At 50.0% G+C, this 18385-nt stretch overlaps 3 protein-coding genes across 3 annotated transcripts; all 3 read left to right on the forward strand.

Moving 5' to 3' along the window:
• The first annotated feature begins 4098 nt into the window (after positions 1 to 4098).
• Positions 4099 to 5003, forward strand: LOC125549080 (protein LURP-one-related 11-like). Its single transcript, XM_048712569.1, has one exon. The coding sequence runs from the start codon at positions 4143 to 4145 to the stop codon at positions 4734 to 4736; it is 594 nt and encodes a 197-aa protein (XP_048568526.1). The 5' UTR covers positions 4099 to 4142; the 3' UTR covers positions 4737 to 5003.
• Positions 5004 to 13574: 8571 nt separating this feature from the next.
• Positions 13575 to 14844, forward strand: LOC125549082. The gene is made up of 2 exons (XM_048712570.1): positions 13575 to 14382; positions 14469 to 14844. The coding sequence occupies exons 1-2, from the start codon at positions 13687 to 13689 to the stop codon at positions 14493 to 14495; spliced, it is 723 nt and encodes a 240-aa protein (XP_048568527.1). The 5' UTR covers positions 13575 to 13686; the 3' UTR covers positions 14496 to 14844.
• A 1582-nt stretch (positions 14845 to 16426) lies between these two features.
• On the forward strand, positions 16427 to 17680 carry LOC125549083. The gene is made up of 2 exons (XM_048712571.1): positions 16427 to 17229; positions 17324 to 17680. The coding sequence occupies exons 1-2, from the start codon at positions 16483 to 16485 to the stop codon at positions 17363 to 17365; spliced, it is 789 nt and encodes a 262-aa protein (XP_048568528.1). The 5' UTR covers positions 16427 to 16482; the 3' UTR covers positions 17366 to 17680.
• Positions 17681 to 18385: the final 705 nt, after the last annotated feature.

Here is an 18385-nt window from a genome sequence, read left to right on the forward strand (position 1 = left end):
TAACGAGATCTTGGTATTTGATCTGAGTCTGGCTACTGGCCTATATGCACTAACCATATACGCGGGGACAGTTATGGGCACTCAACGTCATGGTATCAGCCGAAGCCTTCGTGACGTCAGCGACTGAGTGGCGCGCGCCAGATTGGACCGTAAGCCTGCTCTTGTATTAAGGGGGCTAGTTCTGCTTCCGGCCGCGTACGCAACGTGCAGGTGTGCAATGGGCGATGGGCCCAGACCCCTGCGCCATAGGATTTAGACCGGCGTGCTGACCTCTCTGTTGTGCCTAGGTAGGGCTGCGACGTGTTGATCTTCCGAGGCCGGGCATGACCCAGGAAAGTGTGTCCGGCCAAATGGGATCGAGCGTGTTGGGTTATGTGGTGCACCCCTGCAGGGAAGTTAATCTATTCGAATAGCCGTGATCTTCGGTAACAGGACGACTTGGAGTTGTACCTTGACCTTATGACAACTAGAACCGGATACTTAATAAAACACACCCTTCCAAGTGCCAGATACAACCGGTGATCGCTCTCTCACAGGGCGACGAGGGGAGGATCATCGGTTAGGATTATGCTACGTGATGATACTTGGAGGACTTCAGTCTACTCTCTTCTACATGTTGCAAGATGGAGGTGGCCAGAAGCGTAGTCTTCGACAGGATTAGCTATCCCCCTCTTATTCTGGCTTTCTGCAGTTCAGTCCACCGATATGGCCCTTTACACATTTACCCATGCATATGTAGTGTAGCTCCTTGCTTGCGAGTACTTTGGATGAGTACTCACGGTTGCTTTCTCCCTCTTTTCCCCCTATCCCTTCTACCTGGTTGTCGCAACCAGATGTTGGAGCCCAGGATCCAGACGCCACCATCGACGACGACTCCTACTACACCGGAGGTGCCTACTACTACGTGCTGCCCGCTGACGACGACCAGGAGTAGTTAGGAGGATCCCAGGCAGGAGGCCTGCGCCTCTTTCGATATGTATCCCAGTTTGTTCTAGCCTTCTTAAGGCAAACTTGTTTAACTTATGTCTGTACTCAGATATTGTTGCTTCCGCTGACTCGTCTATGATCGAGCTCTTGTATTCGAGCCCTCGAGGCCCCTGGCTTGTAATATGATGCTTGTATGACTTATTTTATTTGTAGAGTTGTGTTGTGATATCTTCCCGTGAGTCCCTGATCTTGATCGTACACGTTTGCGTGTATGATTAGTGTACGATCTGAATCGGGGGCGTCACAATATCGAGCGCCTGAAATTTGCCGGAATGGAAACGAATCAACACTCCGGCAAAACATAGGCCACTCGGAGGTGTAACCTGCAAACATGACCGGCCACTTGGGCAAGCACATATCCTATTTGAGCAACACAAGATATACATTTCAAAATATCTTATAGGACTCAAATTAGCATGCATTCAATAAGCAAAAGTAAGTCATCTCATGCGTCTGTACATCGTCGAATATTATCACTAATACATCCCGAATAGTGTCATACATATAACATCACTAATACAACTAAAACCCTAGCACACGACAGGTATCGGCGCGGGCGGTGGACACCCACAGAGAAGGAACCATCACGGGATAATATCTCCAGTGAGATCCCTGGAGAACCTGCCAGGTATTGGAGAACCTGTGCTCCAACGCAAACAAGTAGCGACGGACGTGCGCGTCCTCCTCACTGACACGGTGACGCACCACCTCCGCGGGGTCCTCAAGCCTCTGGACCGTCACTGGCCCACGCGACCGCCACCAAAGAAGGTTCGGGTCAATGACAGGCTGGCTCCTCACCAACCTACGCCCCCGGTAGGTAGCGCCTCCCAGTACCACCCTGGCGGAGCCCAGTCCCGGACATGGCCCATCTGGTCAAGCAGGTGTCGTCCTCCGCCGACTCGACGACGAGGATGCGGGATAGGCATCGTCCACGTCGACGCGGGAAAAATTGCTTTAACTAAAAAATAGCAACAAGTTCTTACTAACTAGTTCTATTAATTCAACTAGTTCTTATTAAAAATAAACTTAGTATAAATAAAAATAAACTAGTACCTAATTAGTACCTAGTTCTTACTAACTAATTAGTACCTAGGAACTACTGCCCTAATTACCATCTAATTTGATGAAGCTAGGGGTGGAAAGTGGTAGCGGATATTCCAATTATCCAACTATAAAGTGAAATAAGTGGTCAAATTTTACTCGTTTTATGATTTATCTTAGAAATTTGATTCGTTTCCACCCTTACATGAACCCTAACAAATTTGAGCCGCATCCGCATCCGATTCGTTTCCATCCTTACATGAACCCTAACTAATTTGATGCAACTAAAATATAAAGAAACCCTAGGCAGAGGTAGGGGAGAGGGAGGAGCAGGCGTGCTCACCTCGGGTGCCTGCGACGAGGGAGGGGCAGGCGGCATCGAGGTCGAGGGTCGGGGCTCGGGCGCGCGGCGGATGGCGGCGTCGAGGTCGGGGTCGGGGGAGGCGTTGAGGTCGGGGGCGGGGGCGGCGTTGAATCTGGGGTCGGGGGCGGCGTAGAGGGTGTGCGGAGAGCGCGCGGCGGCCGACGGGCGACAGCGGCGGCGAGAGTGGAGAGCTGGATTTGGGGGAAGTGGCCGTGGGGAAGGACGAACCCCGTAGTTAAGTCAGAAGTAGCAGTAGCACGTTCCAGAAAGCGCGCTACTGCTACGTTAGCTACAGCGCGTTCTGGGATACACGCTACTGCTACTCCTTTCTCTTTTTTTGCCTTTTTCATTTAGTTTTCTTCACATTTTATTTTTTTTCCTTTCATCTTATTCTATTTCTTTCATTTTCAATTACCTTTCTATTTGCTTTCCATTTAATTTTATATCCTTTAGCAGTCGCGAGTTTAGATTAAAATGCGCTGCTACAAAAAAAGTAGCGGTAGCGCGGTTCGATATAGGTCGCTACTACTATGTGTAGCCTATCGGCTAAGCCGTGGGAGTTTTAGTAGTAACGTGTTTAGAACAAGACGCGCTACTGCTAAAACTTTATCTGCAGCGCGGTTTGCACACGCGCGCTACTGCTACTTAGCACCAGCATGTTTTTTGACCCGCGCTACTGCTAAAGTTCTGTGTATAAGGTTTTCCCTAGTAGTGGGTTTTCACCCGGGCAGGATGGGTCGGGATGGAAGCAGGGGACCTCGGCTGCGCCCCATGGAGGAAAGCAGCGCCCTTGGGCGTTGCCGCCGCCGGACCGGCCAAGGTTTCCCCCGGTCCCCTAGCTGGCCACCAACACGCACCAACGCCAGGGCCAAAGAGCAAATCACTAACCACCGCCGACGGCGAGAGAGAGGTAGCAGGGAGAGGGATTTCGAACCTCCAGATCTGACGAAGAAACTTCGCGCCGCGGCCGGATTCCACCAACCACAGGCTGCCCGCGCGGCCAGGCACGCTGGCCAGCACCCCTGCGAACGCCGCCCACCGCCCGACGACGCCGCCTCTCTGGTTCGGGCCGCCGCCCAAGGAACCGCAGGCCTCCGAGAGGGGATGGAGCGCCAAGATCCCCGCCGCCACCTTCACCGGCGCCCGCGCAGGCTTCCCGGCGGCCGTCTCCAGTAGCAGCGAGGGGATGAAGGGAGTGGAGAGGGGTGGCGGCGGCCGCGGAACCCGAGTCGCCCAGGGGGGGCGACGCGAGGGCCGGGAGGGGGGGGGTGCGGAAGACCGCGGAATTGTTGAAAGAGTTGGCGCAGGTTCTTATCCTTCCTTGAGCGTACGTTGTCAGAACAATCTATTTTCGGACAAGTGTTCCAAATAGAACGATCATCATTTTAAAATGCAAGTGTACACATATGTTCTGCATTGCATTATATCACGGTTTAATTAGTTCCAGGTTTCAACCGCACGCATTGGATCGATGTTGTGCAAAACAAATTGGAACTGCTACCGTAGAAGCACTAGCAAAACGTGATGCTAATCGGATGCTGACTAGGAGCAGTACATTAGTACTACTAGATGGAGCATAAACAACTTTGGTGTGCGGCACTATTATATCCTTACGCGTGACGCACACACTGCCATTAGTAAAGTAGTTCAAGCATCTATAAATAGATGAAACCAACCACTGCAGCCACCATCCCAATCATCGCAACAGCAGCAGCAGAGCAGAGCTATCTTCTTCTTCCATCTCTCGTCGATGACCAAGATCCAGCCCCTTCCTTCCTCTCCCTGCTCCATCTCTTCCTCCGGTGATCACCAGCAGGGCAGACAGGCGTACACGCTCTGGATGAAGTCGCTGGTGTTCAATGGCAACGGCTGCGCGGTGTACGGCCCAGACGGCGCCGTCGCCTTCCGCGTCGACAACTACGGCTGCAGGGGCGGCCGCGAGGTCCTCTTCATGGACCGCGCCGGCAATGCCCTCATCAGGATCAGGCGCAAAGGCTTCGGCATGTTCAGGAGGTGGGAGGTCTGCAGGTGTGCCCACGACGGAGGCGAGGGGGACGAGGCGACTCCTTGGTTCAGCGTGCGCCGGGCCGAGAAGGGCGGGGCCGCAGCCGCGATGCACGACGGCGCGGGGACGTGCTACACGATGGACGGATGCTCACGCAAGCCGGAGTACAGAATCTGCGACGTGGATGGCACGGTCGTGGCCGAGGTGGCGCGGAAGCAGACGGCGGCGGGTGTGGTGCTCGGAGAGGACGTGCTGAGGCTGACGGTGGGGCCGGAGGTGGGCCACCTGCTCGCCTTGGGCTTGGTCGTCGTGCGTGGTCTCATGAACGGATCCATGTGATAGATGCATGCACAGGGTGTTCGTTATCCGGTTCTCCTGGTCAAAAATTTCGACTTTTGTACAGCTAATTTAGACTTTAGAGTAGCCAAGAGTTTGTTTCACACGAACATTTAGAAACCATTTTGGGAACATTTTTAGCCAAACTGAGGACATGAAAACTCTTTTTGGTGGATGGTTTTTCACCCTTTATCAAGGGTTGTTCGAAGAAATTCTTGTAGACGTATACATGTGGTAACATAATTACAGATGTTTTCTGTTTGGATGGAACGCAACAACAATTTAACAAGTCAGAGCCAGATTCTTTTGAGGACGGGATGCCATGAAAAGGAAATACCAGATGGTTGGATGGACTTGCGCTGTTCACTTGCAAGAAGATGAATATATTACTTCTCATGAAATGGTGTTTGAAGCTTTCTCGGAATCCCACGGGGTTGTGGGTGACGATCTTAAATTAGTTTAGATACTAAATTTGTGGCGGGCAACGGATAAGACACTTTTTTCTAGTTCACCAAATGGCTTAGTACAACGCCCCTTCATGACAAATACCCTCACCTCTTTGTCCTAGCCTCACATCAAGTTTAAGTGCAACCTCAATTAACTGAGTGCTAGGAAATTGGGATTTGCTCTTGTTTGAGTTACCCTTAATGACAACACCGATACAACCTCATGGGAGTTGGAAGCGTAAGGCCACTACTCTCTTAAATCTATGTATAAGTGTTTGCCTTGCTAAGTGCCTTTGGTCTACAATGTTGCCACTGAAAGTGTGTGTCTTCTTGTGGAAAATGGTACGGGACTGTCCCGGCCTTGGCCATCAACCCACTGAAACATCATGGCCTAGGTGGTGGCATATGTGTGTTATGCTTGAACCTGAGAACACCAATCACATTATCTTCATATGCACTGACCGGATCATTTGGAGATGTATTTGCGAATGCTTTGGTTGCACTTGGGACCCAACCTCTTCTAATGAGGTGATTGATATCCTCAAGAATCTTAGAGGTCATCTCGGACGCGTAGCTTGAAGGGCATTTGTGATGCTAGCCTTGAAGTTGTGTAATTGTCGCAACAAATTTGCTATTGAGGGGGCATCCCAAATCATCCAACTGACTATATTAAAATCTCTATTTTCTTTAATTGTGGGAGTCCCTATGGAAGATGAAGGCCATAGGAATGTGCACTGAATCAACAGAGAAAGTCAGATCCCATGATCATCACTAGCAACGTTTATCTAGAACCCATTCCTATGTTTGTGTGCTGGATGTCGAGGCCTTGTTTTAGTATTTGGTACTTATGTATCTTTGTAATTTTTGTTTGTTCTATAAGACTATGTTATGTTGGTCTATCCACTTCTCGAGCGTTATTCATTTAAAGTAGGAAGCTTCAGGCACCTTTCATATAAAACAACTACAAATGTTCTCTTAGCGAGTACATTTTCCTGAACTTTATCATTAGCAAGATCAATGATTTTGGTCATGCTTTAATTTGAACTGGAGAATAGGATCGTTCAATTCCTAAATCACCTCCCAGAACAACTTACATAAAAGGTGGCACAAACATCATATATCCATTTAATGTTTGTTACCTACTTATATGACAGCTTCAACCCGGTCAAATACATTCTTATTTGACCAATTGGCTCAAGAAAAAGTGTGTGTGGTAAACCATACTTTCCTTGGAATTTCCACTGGTGGGTGCTAGAAGGACCTCTGTTTTTTAAATCTGCTATCGTGATTCGTATTTTTTTTTAATTTCTGTAAGGGTTTGTGCTGATTGATATACAACTTCTGGACTTTTATCAAGAGAAAAAGTCGCACACACGTGGGGAGAATCCACATTTTGCGTTGGGAAAGGGGCACAAGTCACATTTGTATTATTTCTAATATTTTTACCTACTTATATGTCAGTTTCCATTCAACCCAGTCAAATATATTCTTATCTCACCAATTAACTCATGAGCCAACACGACCCTGTATGATTAAGCATACTTTCCTTGGAATTTCCACCAGTGGCTGCTATCTAAAGAATATCTCTATTTTAAATTTGCTAAACTGTTTCAAACTTTCAATAGGGATGAAGTTCCAAGGTTGATCATGGCTTCACCGGAAACGGTTAGAATACAATTTATTTGCTGGTTAATGAAAATATCACCTAACACGGAATGCATAGTTTCCTTTATGAGACAGATAGTTTGATACCTCGTGCGTTGAGGGTACAACCACCCTCCCTAACCATTCAACCGTATGTCAAGCACGGAGTCTTTGATGATAAACATGTGCTCTATGGTTGTCACTACCGTTGTAGACTTGTATTAGTCTGGTCCATTCGTTGAGGTGTCACTTTCATTTCTATTATTCTCACATCTTGCAGAAAAAGTGCAACTGATATGGTCAGCAAGCTTCACTTCTGAAGATTCCATTTGTCTCGTATAAAGTACTCCGGTACAGTAGTAGTTACGTATGCATGCATCTTGTGATCTCTACCAAAATGATTAATTGTCACCACTAAATGATTTCAGAAGTCTCCCGTCCCCAAAAAAATTGTTTATGCTAAAAATAATCCGCAGAAGGCTCCCGAGTTCGTGGTACGCATGCCATCTTGTGTTCCTAGCTCTTCTGATATGGGAGATAAGCTAATCACTTGGCCCATTACAATATACTCACTTTCTCTCATATTAGTTGTCGCTGAAATAGATGTATCTGAGTTCTCACTTCAGCATTAACCATATGAGCTCTTTTACAGTACCCGGTAATCAATATGGACCCTCTATTCTCGAAATCCAACGGTGGTCATCCATCTATACCGCTCAATTGGACTAGCACCATCCCCAGCAGTATTCAGTGGCACTGTGCGCTCGGCCTGCAGCAGCACACATTCTGTGAGGGTAATTTAGGGAGGTAGAGAAATCGTCCTGCCTCCCGAGTCCCGACGAAGTCAGCCCTTCCTCTTCCATTTCCCGCATGGTTGCACGCACGCCGGCATGCGCCCGTCGGAGCCCAGGTCTCGCATCCACCCCTTCCTCTGTCGCGCGGGCGCTGATGCATGTCGTCTTCTTCAGGGAGTCGCGTCCCTTTCCTCGGCCATGCTAATGGTCAGGCACTCCAGCAGGATGGTACAGTTGTCCGAGCCATTACACTTTTTGTCTACGGGGAGTAGCCTGTACTGACGAGGACGAAGCCGTGTGTGTGACGGTGTGCGGGCAATGTGTGCCCCGGCGGGAGATGCGGCTGGATATGCAGCGACTCGAAGCAGCGAGGTCGACGCGCGCGGGCGGAGGGTGGTGGCTGGAGCACTCGCGGATACAGCGATACGACGGCGAGTTCGTTGATGGCGCAGTCGGCGGCGAGCAGGGCGACGACCGACGGCCCTGTGCCCGCGATTTTTCTTTTTCCAAGTACAACGAACAGACCGATCGCTGATGGGCTGAAACTGACTAAATTACCCTCACAAAATCAACGGTTGATGATTTTATACTGCTCCGTCCCCCCTTAGCAGTATAGGGTACCATAAAAAAGCTCTAACCATATAGTGCATCTGTATCCGTTTATATTAGGTCATCACCACAAACTGCCACTACATTGCAGGAAACAAGCTCATCCGTGCACTAATCTAGGTAGATGATGGAAACATATGAATGGAGCTTCATTTTTTGGTACTCTGTCAACAGCCATGTGTGGATAACTATCTGTTTAGCAAAAAAAAAAAATCATGGCATGGCGTTTATGGAGTGACATCAAGAAAACGACAGTGTAAACAAGTACGGGGATTAGATCGCCCTTTAGCTAAACCTAGATAGCCTTTTTTAGCTAGCAACTTAATTAGGTGCAATGCAACAAAGAGTACTTATATCGTTGGGTCGCTGTGCGTACACGTACCCGCTTTATAGATATATTATATGCTCACCAAATAGAACAAATAATCAGTAAGATGTTCCCATCATCGGCATTGTGATTGGTCCAATAACTCGCAGAAACTTTCCTCGTGCGCAAGCGATTGGGTTTGCAGCTCGCTTCATGTCGGTGCCTCCAGCCTCTAAATCTGAAGGTTGTGACCCACTATTTGGATCGGCCGACAAAATTATGCTATGGATGTTAAGGCCGGTTAGACCATTCTTTGGGCTGCAAACACCATATGAGTTGTTATTACGGTGATCCGGGTGACATGGCGCATCTGCTAGAGTTTGTTCTCATTGTGCTGCTTCAGATTAATTTGCTTCCATTTTTTCCCCCTCTGATGCACTTGCAAATTTCATTAACCACTATGCCCCAGATTGCCATGTCATACTAAAAACCAAGTCCAAACAAACGACATGTCATGCAAAATGCTCCACGTACAGGCACCATGCAAACGTGGCGCTAACTGAATGCTGGCTGGCAGGTACCCAGTGCAAACAACTCGGGTGCAGAACTATTCTATACTAACGCGTGATGTGTACAGCGCCGATAGACTAATTCAGACGGACCACGTGATAACGAACGAGGTGCGAGTATACATAGGTGGAACCAGCCATTGACGCTTACCATCCCAATCATCCCATCTACTTCGTCGCAACAGCAGCGGAGCAGAGCAATCATTCTCGACCATGGCCAAGATCCAGCCCCTTCATTCCTCTCCCTGCTCCACTTCTTCCTCCGGAGTTCAACAGGGCAGGCAGGCGTACACGGTGTGGATGAAGTCGCTGGTGTTCAACGGCAACGGCTGCGCGGTGTACGGCCCCGACGGCGCCGTCGCCTTCCGCGTCGACAACTACGGCTGCAGGGGCGGCCACGAGGCCCTCTTCATGGACCGTCAAGGGAACGCACTCATTAGGATCAGACGCAAGGGCTTCTGGACGTTCAGGAGGTGGGAGGTCTGCCGCTGCACCCACGACGGCAGCGAGGAGGAGGAGGCGACGCCGTGGTTCAGCGTGCGTCGTGCTAAGAAGGGCGGGGCCGTCGTGGCGATGCACGGTGGCGCAAGGACGTGCTACAGGATGGACGGGTGCTCCGGCGCGCGCAAGCCCGAGTACAGAGTCCGCGGCGTGGATGGCTCGGTCGTGGCGGAGGTGGCGCGGAAGCAGACGTCGGCGGGGGTGGTGCTGGGGGAGGACGTGCTGACGCTCACGGTGGCGCCGGAAATGGATCACCTGCTCGTCCTGGGCTTGGTCGTCGTGCGTGGTCTCATCAACCGCTCCTTGTGATGGATGCCTGAACTGGCAATCCTCTTCTTCTGGTTCAGTTCTCTCCAGGTGATCGATGCTTGGAACGGGTCGTGACTCTCCTAGAGATTTTGGCGAACATATTGAAGTTTCTGCTAGCTAGTTTGAGAGTTTGTTTCAGGTGAAACATTTAGAAACTCTAATTTGCGAGCTTTTTTTTTTGTCGAACATGGTGGATGGTTTTTCACCAGTTTAGGCCATGCTTTAAATTTTGTACTAGGGAATATCTTAATGCATAACCTAAATAACCACAGTTGACCCACATGTTAATTTTATTTTATTACCTTGTTAACCTATTTATATAAATTATATAAACCATCGTCACCTAGACAAATTTACATGTGCCCGTTCACGCAAAAATAGTAAAAAATGTATTTCTCACAACTTGATGCACGCTGGATCCACCCGTCTTTCTTCGTATATTCCCATCAACCCACATTTCCAGCAAAATTCTTTTCTAAGCCTTCTTCTTTTCTCCAGAAAAGTGCTTGTTCCTTTCTACTATCTGTGATCCATGGTCTCCATGATAGATAGTCCCTTCTCGATGTTGTCTGCTAGCTTCCTAGGGCTCCCTCCATCAACGATCCAAGCCTCCACTCTTGCCCACCTTCGCAAGCACATCACAACTGCATGACCTAATAGTGCCCATTTTTTGCCATGGATGCCTCTCGTCGTTCACCACGGTAAGACGTCATCAGAGGAGGTCTAGGACATGGTAGGGATGGCCAAAAAACTCAACTTTGTTTTGTCCTTTTTTGCAGTATAGATATGAGGTGGTTGAGTTCGAAAATTGATGTGTTCGAGCTTAAGCTTCGCTCGAAGACCAAATTTGAACCCATCACTTTCCTTTTTAGATATGTTTGGTATCAATCCAGTTCGGTCAGATTATTCAACTGCTACTATATCTGTGTTGAGAAGAAGCGTAGCTTTCTTAATTAGTTTCATCATCACTTACAGGTAGGGGGTGATGTGGTGTAATGTCATATCTGCCTCTTATCTGTCAAAATTGGGAATTTGGGCATGCTACTATACATACAATGTGCTCAATTGTTTTATGGGATGGAATTTGCTTCGATCATAGGACAGTAATCTTGCTCTGCATCGCGTTACCGGTTATCTGGTATGGCTGTGAATTGTAATGATCGACCCATAGTCACCGAGAAACTCATGATGAACTGCATGATACATTTGCTGGTCAGGTTGTTTGGGAGGATGCATCAATAACAGTATGCTTCCTACATGTGCCACACTTCAGTCAGTTTGTAGTTAAAAAAATAAAGGTGGTTCAGATTATCAGAGATTCAGAGTTAATTACAGTTTGTCCTTTGTACTTCTGTGAGAAACTCACTTCAGTCCTGGCGCTCGTGGAATGCTGATTCGATATCACAGGCTTTTCTTTTTACCGCACTTTAGTCCTAAGGGCATGGCCAATGCATAGTCTTAGAGTGATGCCCCGCATTCCCGGACAACTGGCTCCGTTGGGGTGATCGGCGCAACCACCGACTCGGCACGAGTGGGGCTGCCGGAAGCGACGAGCCTGGCCCGTAAAGCCAACTGGACCTGCTCAAGCCCGTTCAGAGGGACGGGGATCCCGTGAAGGACCGGCTCCGTGAGATGGAAGCGGTCGGATCTCGGGACAACGTCGGCTTCCAAGGATCGGGCGCATTGGCGCGCCACACGATAGAGATCCCGGTGGTGAGCACCCTTTGTGCAGTGAGTTCCGCACGGACCTCAATTTTGATTATTTTTGTGCCAAATATTAACTAATGTTTTCATAGTTTTCAAAGTTTCTCCACCGGATCATTTCTTGAGTATTCACCGGATCAAAACAACACTTTTGGTTTGGAAATGTTTTTAATCACACATCATCCGTGCAAGTCCGCCACCCGTCAATGACACCACGGCACCCAACGACACCACTTCCCTGCGCGCAAACTGCTGAGCACGTCGCGGTCGCCGCCGGCACACTGCAGCACCATGCCACCAAGTACCACCAGCCGATGCAGCCTGAAGTCTCTGGAGGATATGTCGTGCGTAACACCTGCCGGCCAGGCATGACACAGCATAGCACCTGTTGGCGAGACATGACTTGACATCTCTACCGAAGCTCCGTCCAAGACGAAGCCGCTCCACCTCGTGCCTCTGTCATCCAGCGCAACTCCACAAAGGATGCTCCCAAGAGAGAAACGACACCGCAGTGCCGCTATCATCCGATCTGGAAGGCCAGATCCTAGGGTTTGCCTCAGAGCAGTACGAGTGGGTCGACACTAGTTACACGATGATGCCTTCATCAAGATAACGGTGCAGAACACCGCCATCGCCCGCCGCCGGCTCGGTTTTCACCGACAAATATGTCTCCCCGGCTCGCAGCCGGGACTAAATGACGGATCTCGAGATCCGATCACCCATTGTTTAGGCCGACCACCTCCGACGAAGGAGATAACCACCACCAAGCTTAGGGTCGTCGCCCCAGGCGTCGCGTGATGACGGAGGAGAATGGATGTGGGGTGGGTAACTCTAGATCCATTGCTGCTAGTCGTCATGGACGGCCTCACGCTCCCCCCCCCCCTGTCGTGGTGGCTCAGCCGCCGCCCAATCATACAAACTCCGCCTCCACACCGGGCTCCCAGGGTCGTCGTCGTGTCTTGGCTAGAGATCCCCTCGCGGAGAGAGAAGGAGAGCTCGCCGTCCGTCGGGTGAGCTTCGCTCGCCGGCCTCCTCCGGCGGCGGCGGAGAAGCATGGACGGATCAAAAAAACATTTCTGTTTGGAAATGTATATGAGCTCGGGATCAAAACAACACTTCCAGTTTGGAAATGTATATGAGTTCGGGATCAAAACAACACTTTCGGTTTGGAAATGTATATGAGTTCGGGATCAAAACAACACTTCGGTTTGGAAACGTATATGAGTTCAGGATCAAAACAACACTTTCGGTTTGGAAACGTATATGAGTTCGGGATCAAAACAACACTTTCGGTTTGAAAATGTATATGAGCTCGGGATCAAAACAACAGTTTCGGTTTGAAAATGTATATGAGCTTGGGACCAAAACAACACTTTCGATTTGTAAATGTCCTTCACTCCCCAGCTCACCTTTCTTCAAAGCTCCAACCTCTCCTCTCCCCTCAATTCTTGAAGTCAACAAGCGGAGCGGCAAGCATGGCAGGAGAGGTGAGCAAGGAGAAGGTAGGGAGCGTGCACATGCATGCAGGCCATGCTGGCCCGCAGGAACTTACGGTGGCAACGCAACCTCCTCCAAGAGCGCCAACGAGCCGCCTGCTACTCGGACATCTAGGACGGCAATGTTGGCCATGGTCGCTCGATTCTCGCTGTGCTGCCCAACTCGACGGTCTTCCCTTTGCACCTAGTAGATGCTAGTCGATGCAAATCCCCGTGTTCCTATGATACAAATTTACAAAAAAATCCACTGTGTTGCCAGTAAGAATTTTTTTCTCAGGGTTTTGAAATTTCAAAAATCACCTACAGTGATGGTAATTGTCCTGTAGCGGTAGCTGAGGTAGCAGGCGACCCTTGGTGACGGCAGCCAAAAGGAGTCAAAGAGGCCGTTCGAGTGGGCCCACCTGGCAGAGCCTCATCGCCTGCAAAGCCAGAAGGATTCGCGTCCGTTGCCCCATCCCGATTCCCTCCTCCATTCCCTCCGCCATTGTTCAAAAATCAAAGCTCCAAACTTTTCTCCTGTCCTTCCTCCCATCCCACAACTGCGATCCGAGAGAGAGATCAGGAGGCGGCGGCCATGGCGGGAGAGGTGAGCAAGGAGGAGGTAGGGAGCGTCCTCATGCAGGCCATGATGGCCGCCAAGAACCTGCGCCCGCAGCGCGACCGCCTGCTGCAGCTCCAGCGCCGCCTGCAGCGCCTGCGGGCCGCCACCCCCGCCGCCGCCCCCGCGAACGCCGACGACGCCAAGCTCCGGGAGCTCGCCACGGACCTCTTCAAGGTCTACTACATCGGCATGGAGGCCGGCGCCCGCATGCTGAGCACCTGCCTCGAGCTGGCCGTCAAGAACGGGGGCCGCTTCGCCATGAACCCCTCCTTCGCCGTCATGCCCGACGAGCAGCTCCACGACGCGCTGCTCGCGCAGCGCCTCCCGGCCCGCCCCACCACCCAGCCCGAGGCCTTGGCCCGCGTCGAGGCCGCGCTCTTCGCCGTCAAGCTGCCCGAGGAGTACCACATCCCGCGCTGCATCGAGCACCTCGTCGGCTCCCGCCCCTCGCACCCCGGCGGCAAGCGCGACACCGCCTCGCCGGACGGCAAGCCCAAGACGGCCATCGACCTGGACAAGGCGCTCGACTTCCTGGACCGCGGGTGCACCATCCTGAGCCTCGCCGTGAAGCACGTGGACCTCGCCGTCGCCGTGCTCTCCCGCTTCCTCGACCCCAAGGAGCTCGCCAGCCTCGCCGAGTTCACCGACAAGGTCACGTACATCTCAGAGGTCTGTCCAAAGCCCAACAAACCTTCCTCTGCTGTCCAATTCATCCATCAATGATCAATCTGAGTGTCCAATTCATCTTGCTGCAGGACGGGCCATATCCATCAACAGATTAGGCAGCTCACTACTTCACCCGATCGATCCAGGCTGTTGACAAGCGATTCAAGGTGGTGGGATTGGGAACCCTTGAATTGTTGATCCAAGCCATGCTCCTCCTACCAATCAGTCTTTTCTGTTACCTATGATGATCTCTAGCTACTGTACTTTATTATTCAGAAGACTTATGGTTTCAGTTCAGTTTGGTCCGTCAGATTAATCTGCTGCTATGCTACTATCTGTGTTTAGCTTCATCAGTCAGGGGTAATGTAGTAGTGTAGTATGGCTCTGCATATATATTATCTGTGACTGTGAGACAATCGAATCGAACGTCAAATTTGGGATTTTGGACATGCCACTATGTTTTTAATCATGCATTCCCCAGTTTGTATTTTGTTCTAGCTGTGATGCTCGATTTGTGGTCAGCAAGCACCTCATGAACCGCATGCACATCCTACATGCCGGTTAATTATCCCATGCATTATTAATCGTCAACGGCGAGTTTAACTAGTTTGTTATGCAGACTTATGATTTAAATTCATTTCCGTCAGATTAGTAATTTGCTAGCTGCTGCTAGTATCTGCGTTTACTTAATCTCTAAACGGCTCCTGCTATCTAGTGTAATGTCGATCTAGCTGCATCTTATTAGTGGCCTAGCTAGTGGGACAACCGGATTGAATCGAATTGTTGCGTACAATGGATGTCAAATTTGCGATTTTGGGCACGCTATGTTTGATCATGTTCTGTCATGTCATTTGCTCCAATTCTAGGATTGCTAGCAATCTTGCATCATGATATGTCCATGATGCCCGGTTTGTGAATATTCGCCCGAAAGGCATAACAGTGATTCTCTTCTGGTCGATTTTTTTTCTTCTGAAATGATGAAGAGATGATCGATAGTCACCAAGAAACTTATCGACTGGATCCTACTTCCTCCGTCCCACAATATATGACATTTTTGCAAGTTATGTTAGCTTGCAAAAACGTCTTATATTGTGAGACCGGGGAAGTAAATGCTAGTTGGTTATATGGGACAATGCATGAGGGATACTGTGCTAGTTGCCCCTTCTCCAGCATGTTTGGTAATTTTCTGCCTATTTTAGTTATTTTTGTATGTGTAATCTTGTCCCTACTTGCTCGATACAAATCTATGGAAGTTCTTGTAGATAAAAAGACAAGGTCACTAGTGATTCCTGCGTGAGTAGTTTTTTTTAATATTTAGTTTAAGATCCAAAGTTTGCAAATATATGTCTTTTGTTTACGTTCCCTAATGTGTTTTTAGATGAATCAAATCGCATATCTTTACACGGATACTAGCTCCTTTTACTTAAGCAGGCATGCTAAGAAAGGATTATGTCTGAAATTCGTAAAGCATTCTACATAAGCAGGTTCATATGTTGGCATGCCATATTTTCATTTGGTATTGCGAGAGACTATCTTGTTCACTTGTAATGGGTCTGAGCTACTAATAAGATATCCTAATGTCGGATAACTGAACCACCATCACTCAATGAAAATCGATCAAGCAAACTGACGTTTTTGAACTACCACCACTCAATGAAATCCATCTAGCAAACCGAGTTTTGTGAACCACCATCACTCAATGTGCATGTGTCAGAAGAATCGTCAAAAAGGCACAAAACCCATAGTTCACAAGTAATCTACATTGCGTGTAACCAATTTTATGATAGGAGTATTTATCTACCAGCATTTTCAAATTTGGAAAATTTACTTCAAGAGTGATGGTGATTGTCTTTGTAGTGGTAGCGGAGGGAGCAGGCTACCCCCTTTGGATGAGCATGACCTCGGTCAAAATGAGTCAAAGTGAGAGGCCGCTCTGGTGGGCCCATCCTGCAGAGCCAGCCAGCAGCAGGATTTCTCTTCAATAGCCACACGACACGTGTCCCCCTCCGTTTTCTTTTCACCTGTCTCGCTCGCCTCCTCTGAAAAATCCAACCTTTCTCTGCTCTCCTTCCTTCCTTACAGCGAGAGAGAGGAGCGGCGGCCATGGCGAGAGAGCTGAGCAAGGAGAACCTGGAGTTGGTCCTCATGCAGGCCATGATGGCCGCCAAGAACGTGCGGACGCAGCACGACCGCCTCCTGGAGCTCCACCGCCGCCTGCGGCGCCACCAGGCCGACGCCGACGCCAAGCTCGGGGAGATCGCGTCGGACGTCTTCAAGGTCTACTACTTTGGCCTGGATGCCGGCGCCAAGATGCTCTCGGTCTGCCTCAAGATCGCCGTCGAGAACCGCGCCGTCTCCACCATCAACATCGCTTTCGCGCTGATGCCCGGCGAGCAGCTCTACGACGCTCTGCTCGCGCAGCGCCTCCCGGCCCGCCCCACCACCCAGGCCCAGGCCATCGCCCGCGTCGAATCCGCCATCTCGGCGGTCATGATGCTCGGGGAGCACCACCTCCCGCGCTGCGTCGAGTGCCTCGTCGGCGGCCGAGCCCCCGTCCGAGGCAAGCCTGACAGCAGCCCCGACAGGGACGACGATCCGGTCGCCGCCGCCACCGAGGGCTTCGCTAAGGTCGGCCTTTCAACCGCCTCCGCCACCGCCAAAACCGGCAGCAAGCCCCTTCACGCAGACGTCGACAAGGCGCTGGACTACCTGTGCCGCGCAATCAGGATGGCGACCCTCGCCATCAAGCACATCGACCTCGTCGTCGCCGTCCTCTCCCGCTTCCTTGACCCCAACGAGCTCGCCCGCCTCGCCGAGGTTACCGACGGTGCCGCCTACCTCGGAGTTGAGGTTCAAAGTCCAATCCTCTGTCTTGTGTTCCTTCCTCCTCCCTAGCATATCAATCTGACATTTCCGATTATGCATCATGTTCATCTCACTGCAGATTAGCCAGCCCACTACTTCACCTGATCCGTCAACAGATTAGCCAGCCACTACTTCGCCTGCTGATATGGAATTAAGCCATGCTGATGCTCCTCCTTTCAGTCACTTAGTTTACCAATTACTATGCAGACTTATGGTTTTCAGTTCAGTTTCGTCAGAGTAATCTGCTGCCGTGCTACTCTATACGTGTGTTCAATTCATTCCTGGACGGCCGGTGGCAATCCATGGGATGATTGCCGAGTTTATCTGATCGTAGCTTCATCCGCTAGGGGTAATCAATGCTGAACTACATCTTGTTCTTATCTATGTCTATGTGTTTTACTCCCTCCGTTCCAAAATAAATAACATAATTTTATATTAAAGTTAGTACAAAGTTGTTTCATCTATTTTGAAATGAAAGGAGTAATAATCATGTTGCGTGATGCCATATTTTTGTTGGGATCCTAGCTAGCTAGCTAGCGTGCATCCCCAGTTTGCAAATCATGTTTTCTTCTGCATGCAGTACATAGTCAGCACAGCAGCGTGCCCGGTTATCTTCCTAGCTAGCAAGCTACGTGTCTGCTCAGACAGCGCCCCACACTCTCTTCAAACGTCCGGGCGACCAACTCAATCGCTGACCGAACATAAAAAATTAACTCAGAGGGACCTTAAAGTCCGGTCTGACCGACACCCCTCATATCCAGCTTAAATATGAAGCGGATATGGAGCGCTCGGGCACACTCGACACGCCGGCCTGGCTCACAATGACCCCACTCCAGCTCCGACAAATATATAACAACCGACGAGCAAACCCTAGTGATGTGAGCACGACCTCAGGCGTGCCGATAATTTGTCCCGATCTTTTACGATGCAACGAACTCCTCCAGATCCACCGATAAAAAATACCCCCAATTACACGAGCAGTACGCGTAACCTGAAGTAGGGTGACGACGACCAACAGACAATCCCCCGGCACACGAGGAACCTCCCGCCATAGTAGACGTAATCAGCGCGCAACCCGTCGATGATGACGGACCTCAAACCAAGTGCAACTTTCACGTAGAAAATTCACACAAAATAGATA

The sequence above is a fragment of the Triticum urartu genome, chromosome 3, assembly GCF_003073215.2.
Source record: "Triticum urartu cultivar G1812 chromosome 3, Tu2.1, whole genome shotgun sequence".
Classification (NCBI taxonomy): domain Eukaryota; kingdom Viridiplantae; phylum Streptophyta; class Magnoliopsida; order Poales; family Poaceae; genus Triticum; species Triticum urartu.

Bases quoted from the DNA above. Each gene is read 5' to 3' on its own strand.
- LOC125549082 (XM_048712570.1), top strand. From the start codon at position 13,687: ATGGCGGGAGAGGTGAGCAAGGAGGAGGTAGGGAGCGTCCTCATGCAG. The intron at 14,383-14,468 runs GTCTGTCCAAAG...ATCTTGCTGCAG, and splicing joins AGGTCACGTACATCTCAGAG to GACGGGCCATATCCATCAAC.
- LOC125549080 (XM_048712569.1), top strand. From the start codon at position 4,143: ATGACCAAGATCCAGCCCCTTCCTTCCTCTCCCTGCTCCATCTCTTCC.
- LOC125549083 (XM_048712571.1), top strand. From the start codon at position 16,483: ATGGCGAGAGAGCTGAGCAAGGAGAACCTGGAGTTGGTCCTCATGCAG. The intron at 17,230-17,323 runs GTTCAAAGTCCA...ATCTCACTGCAG, and splicing joins CCGCCTACCTCGGAGTTGAG to ATTAGCCAGCCCACTACTTC.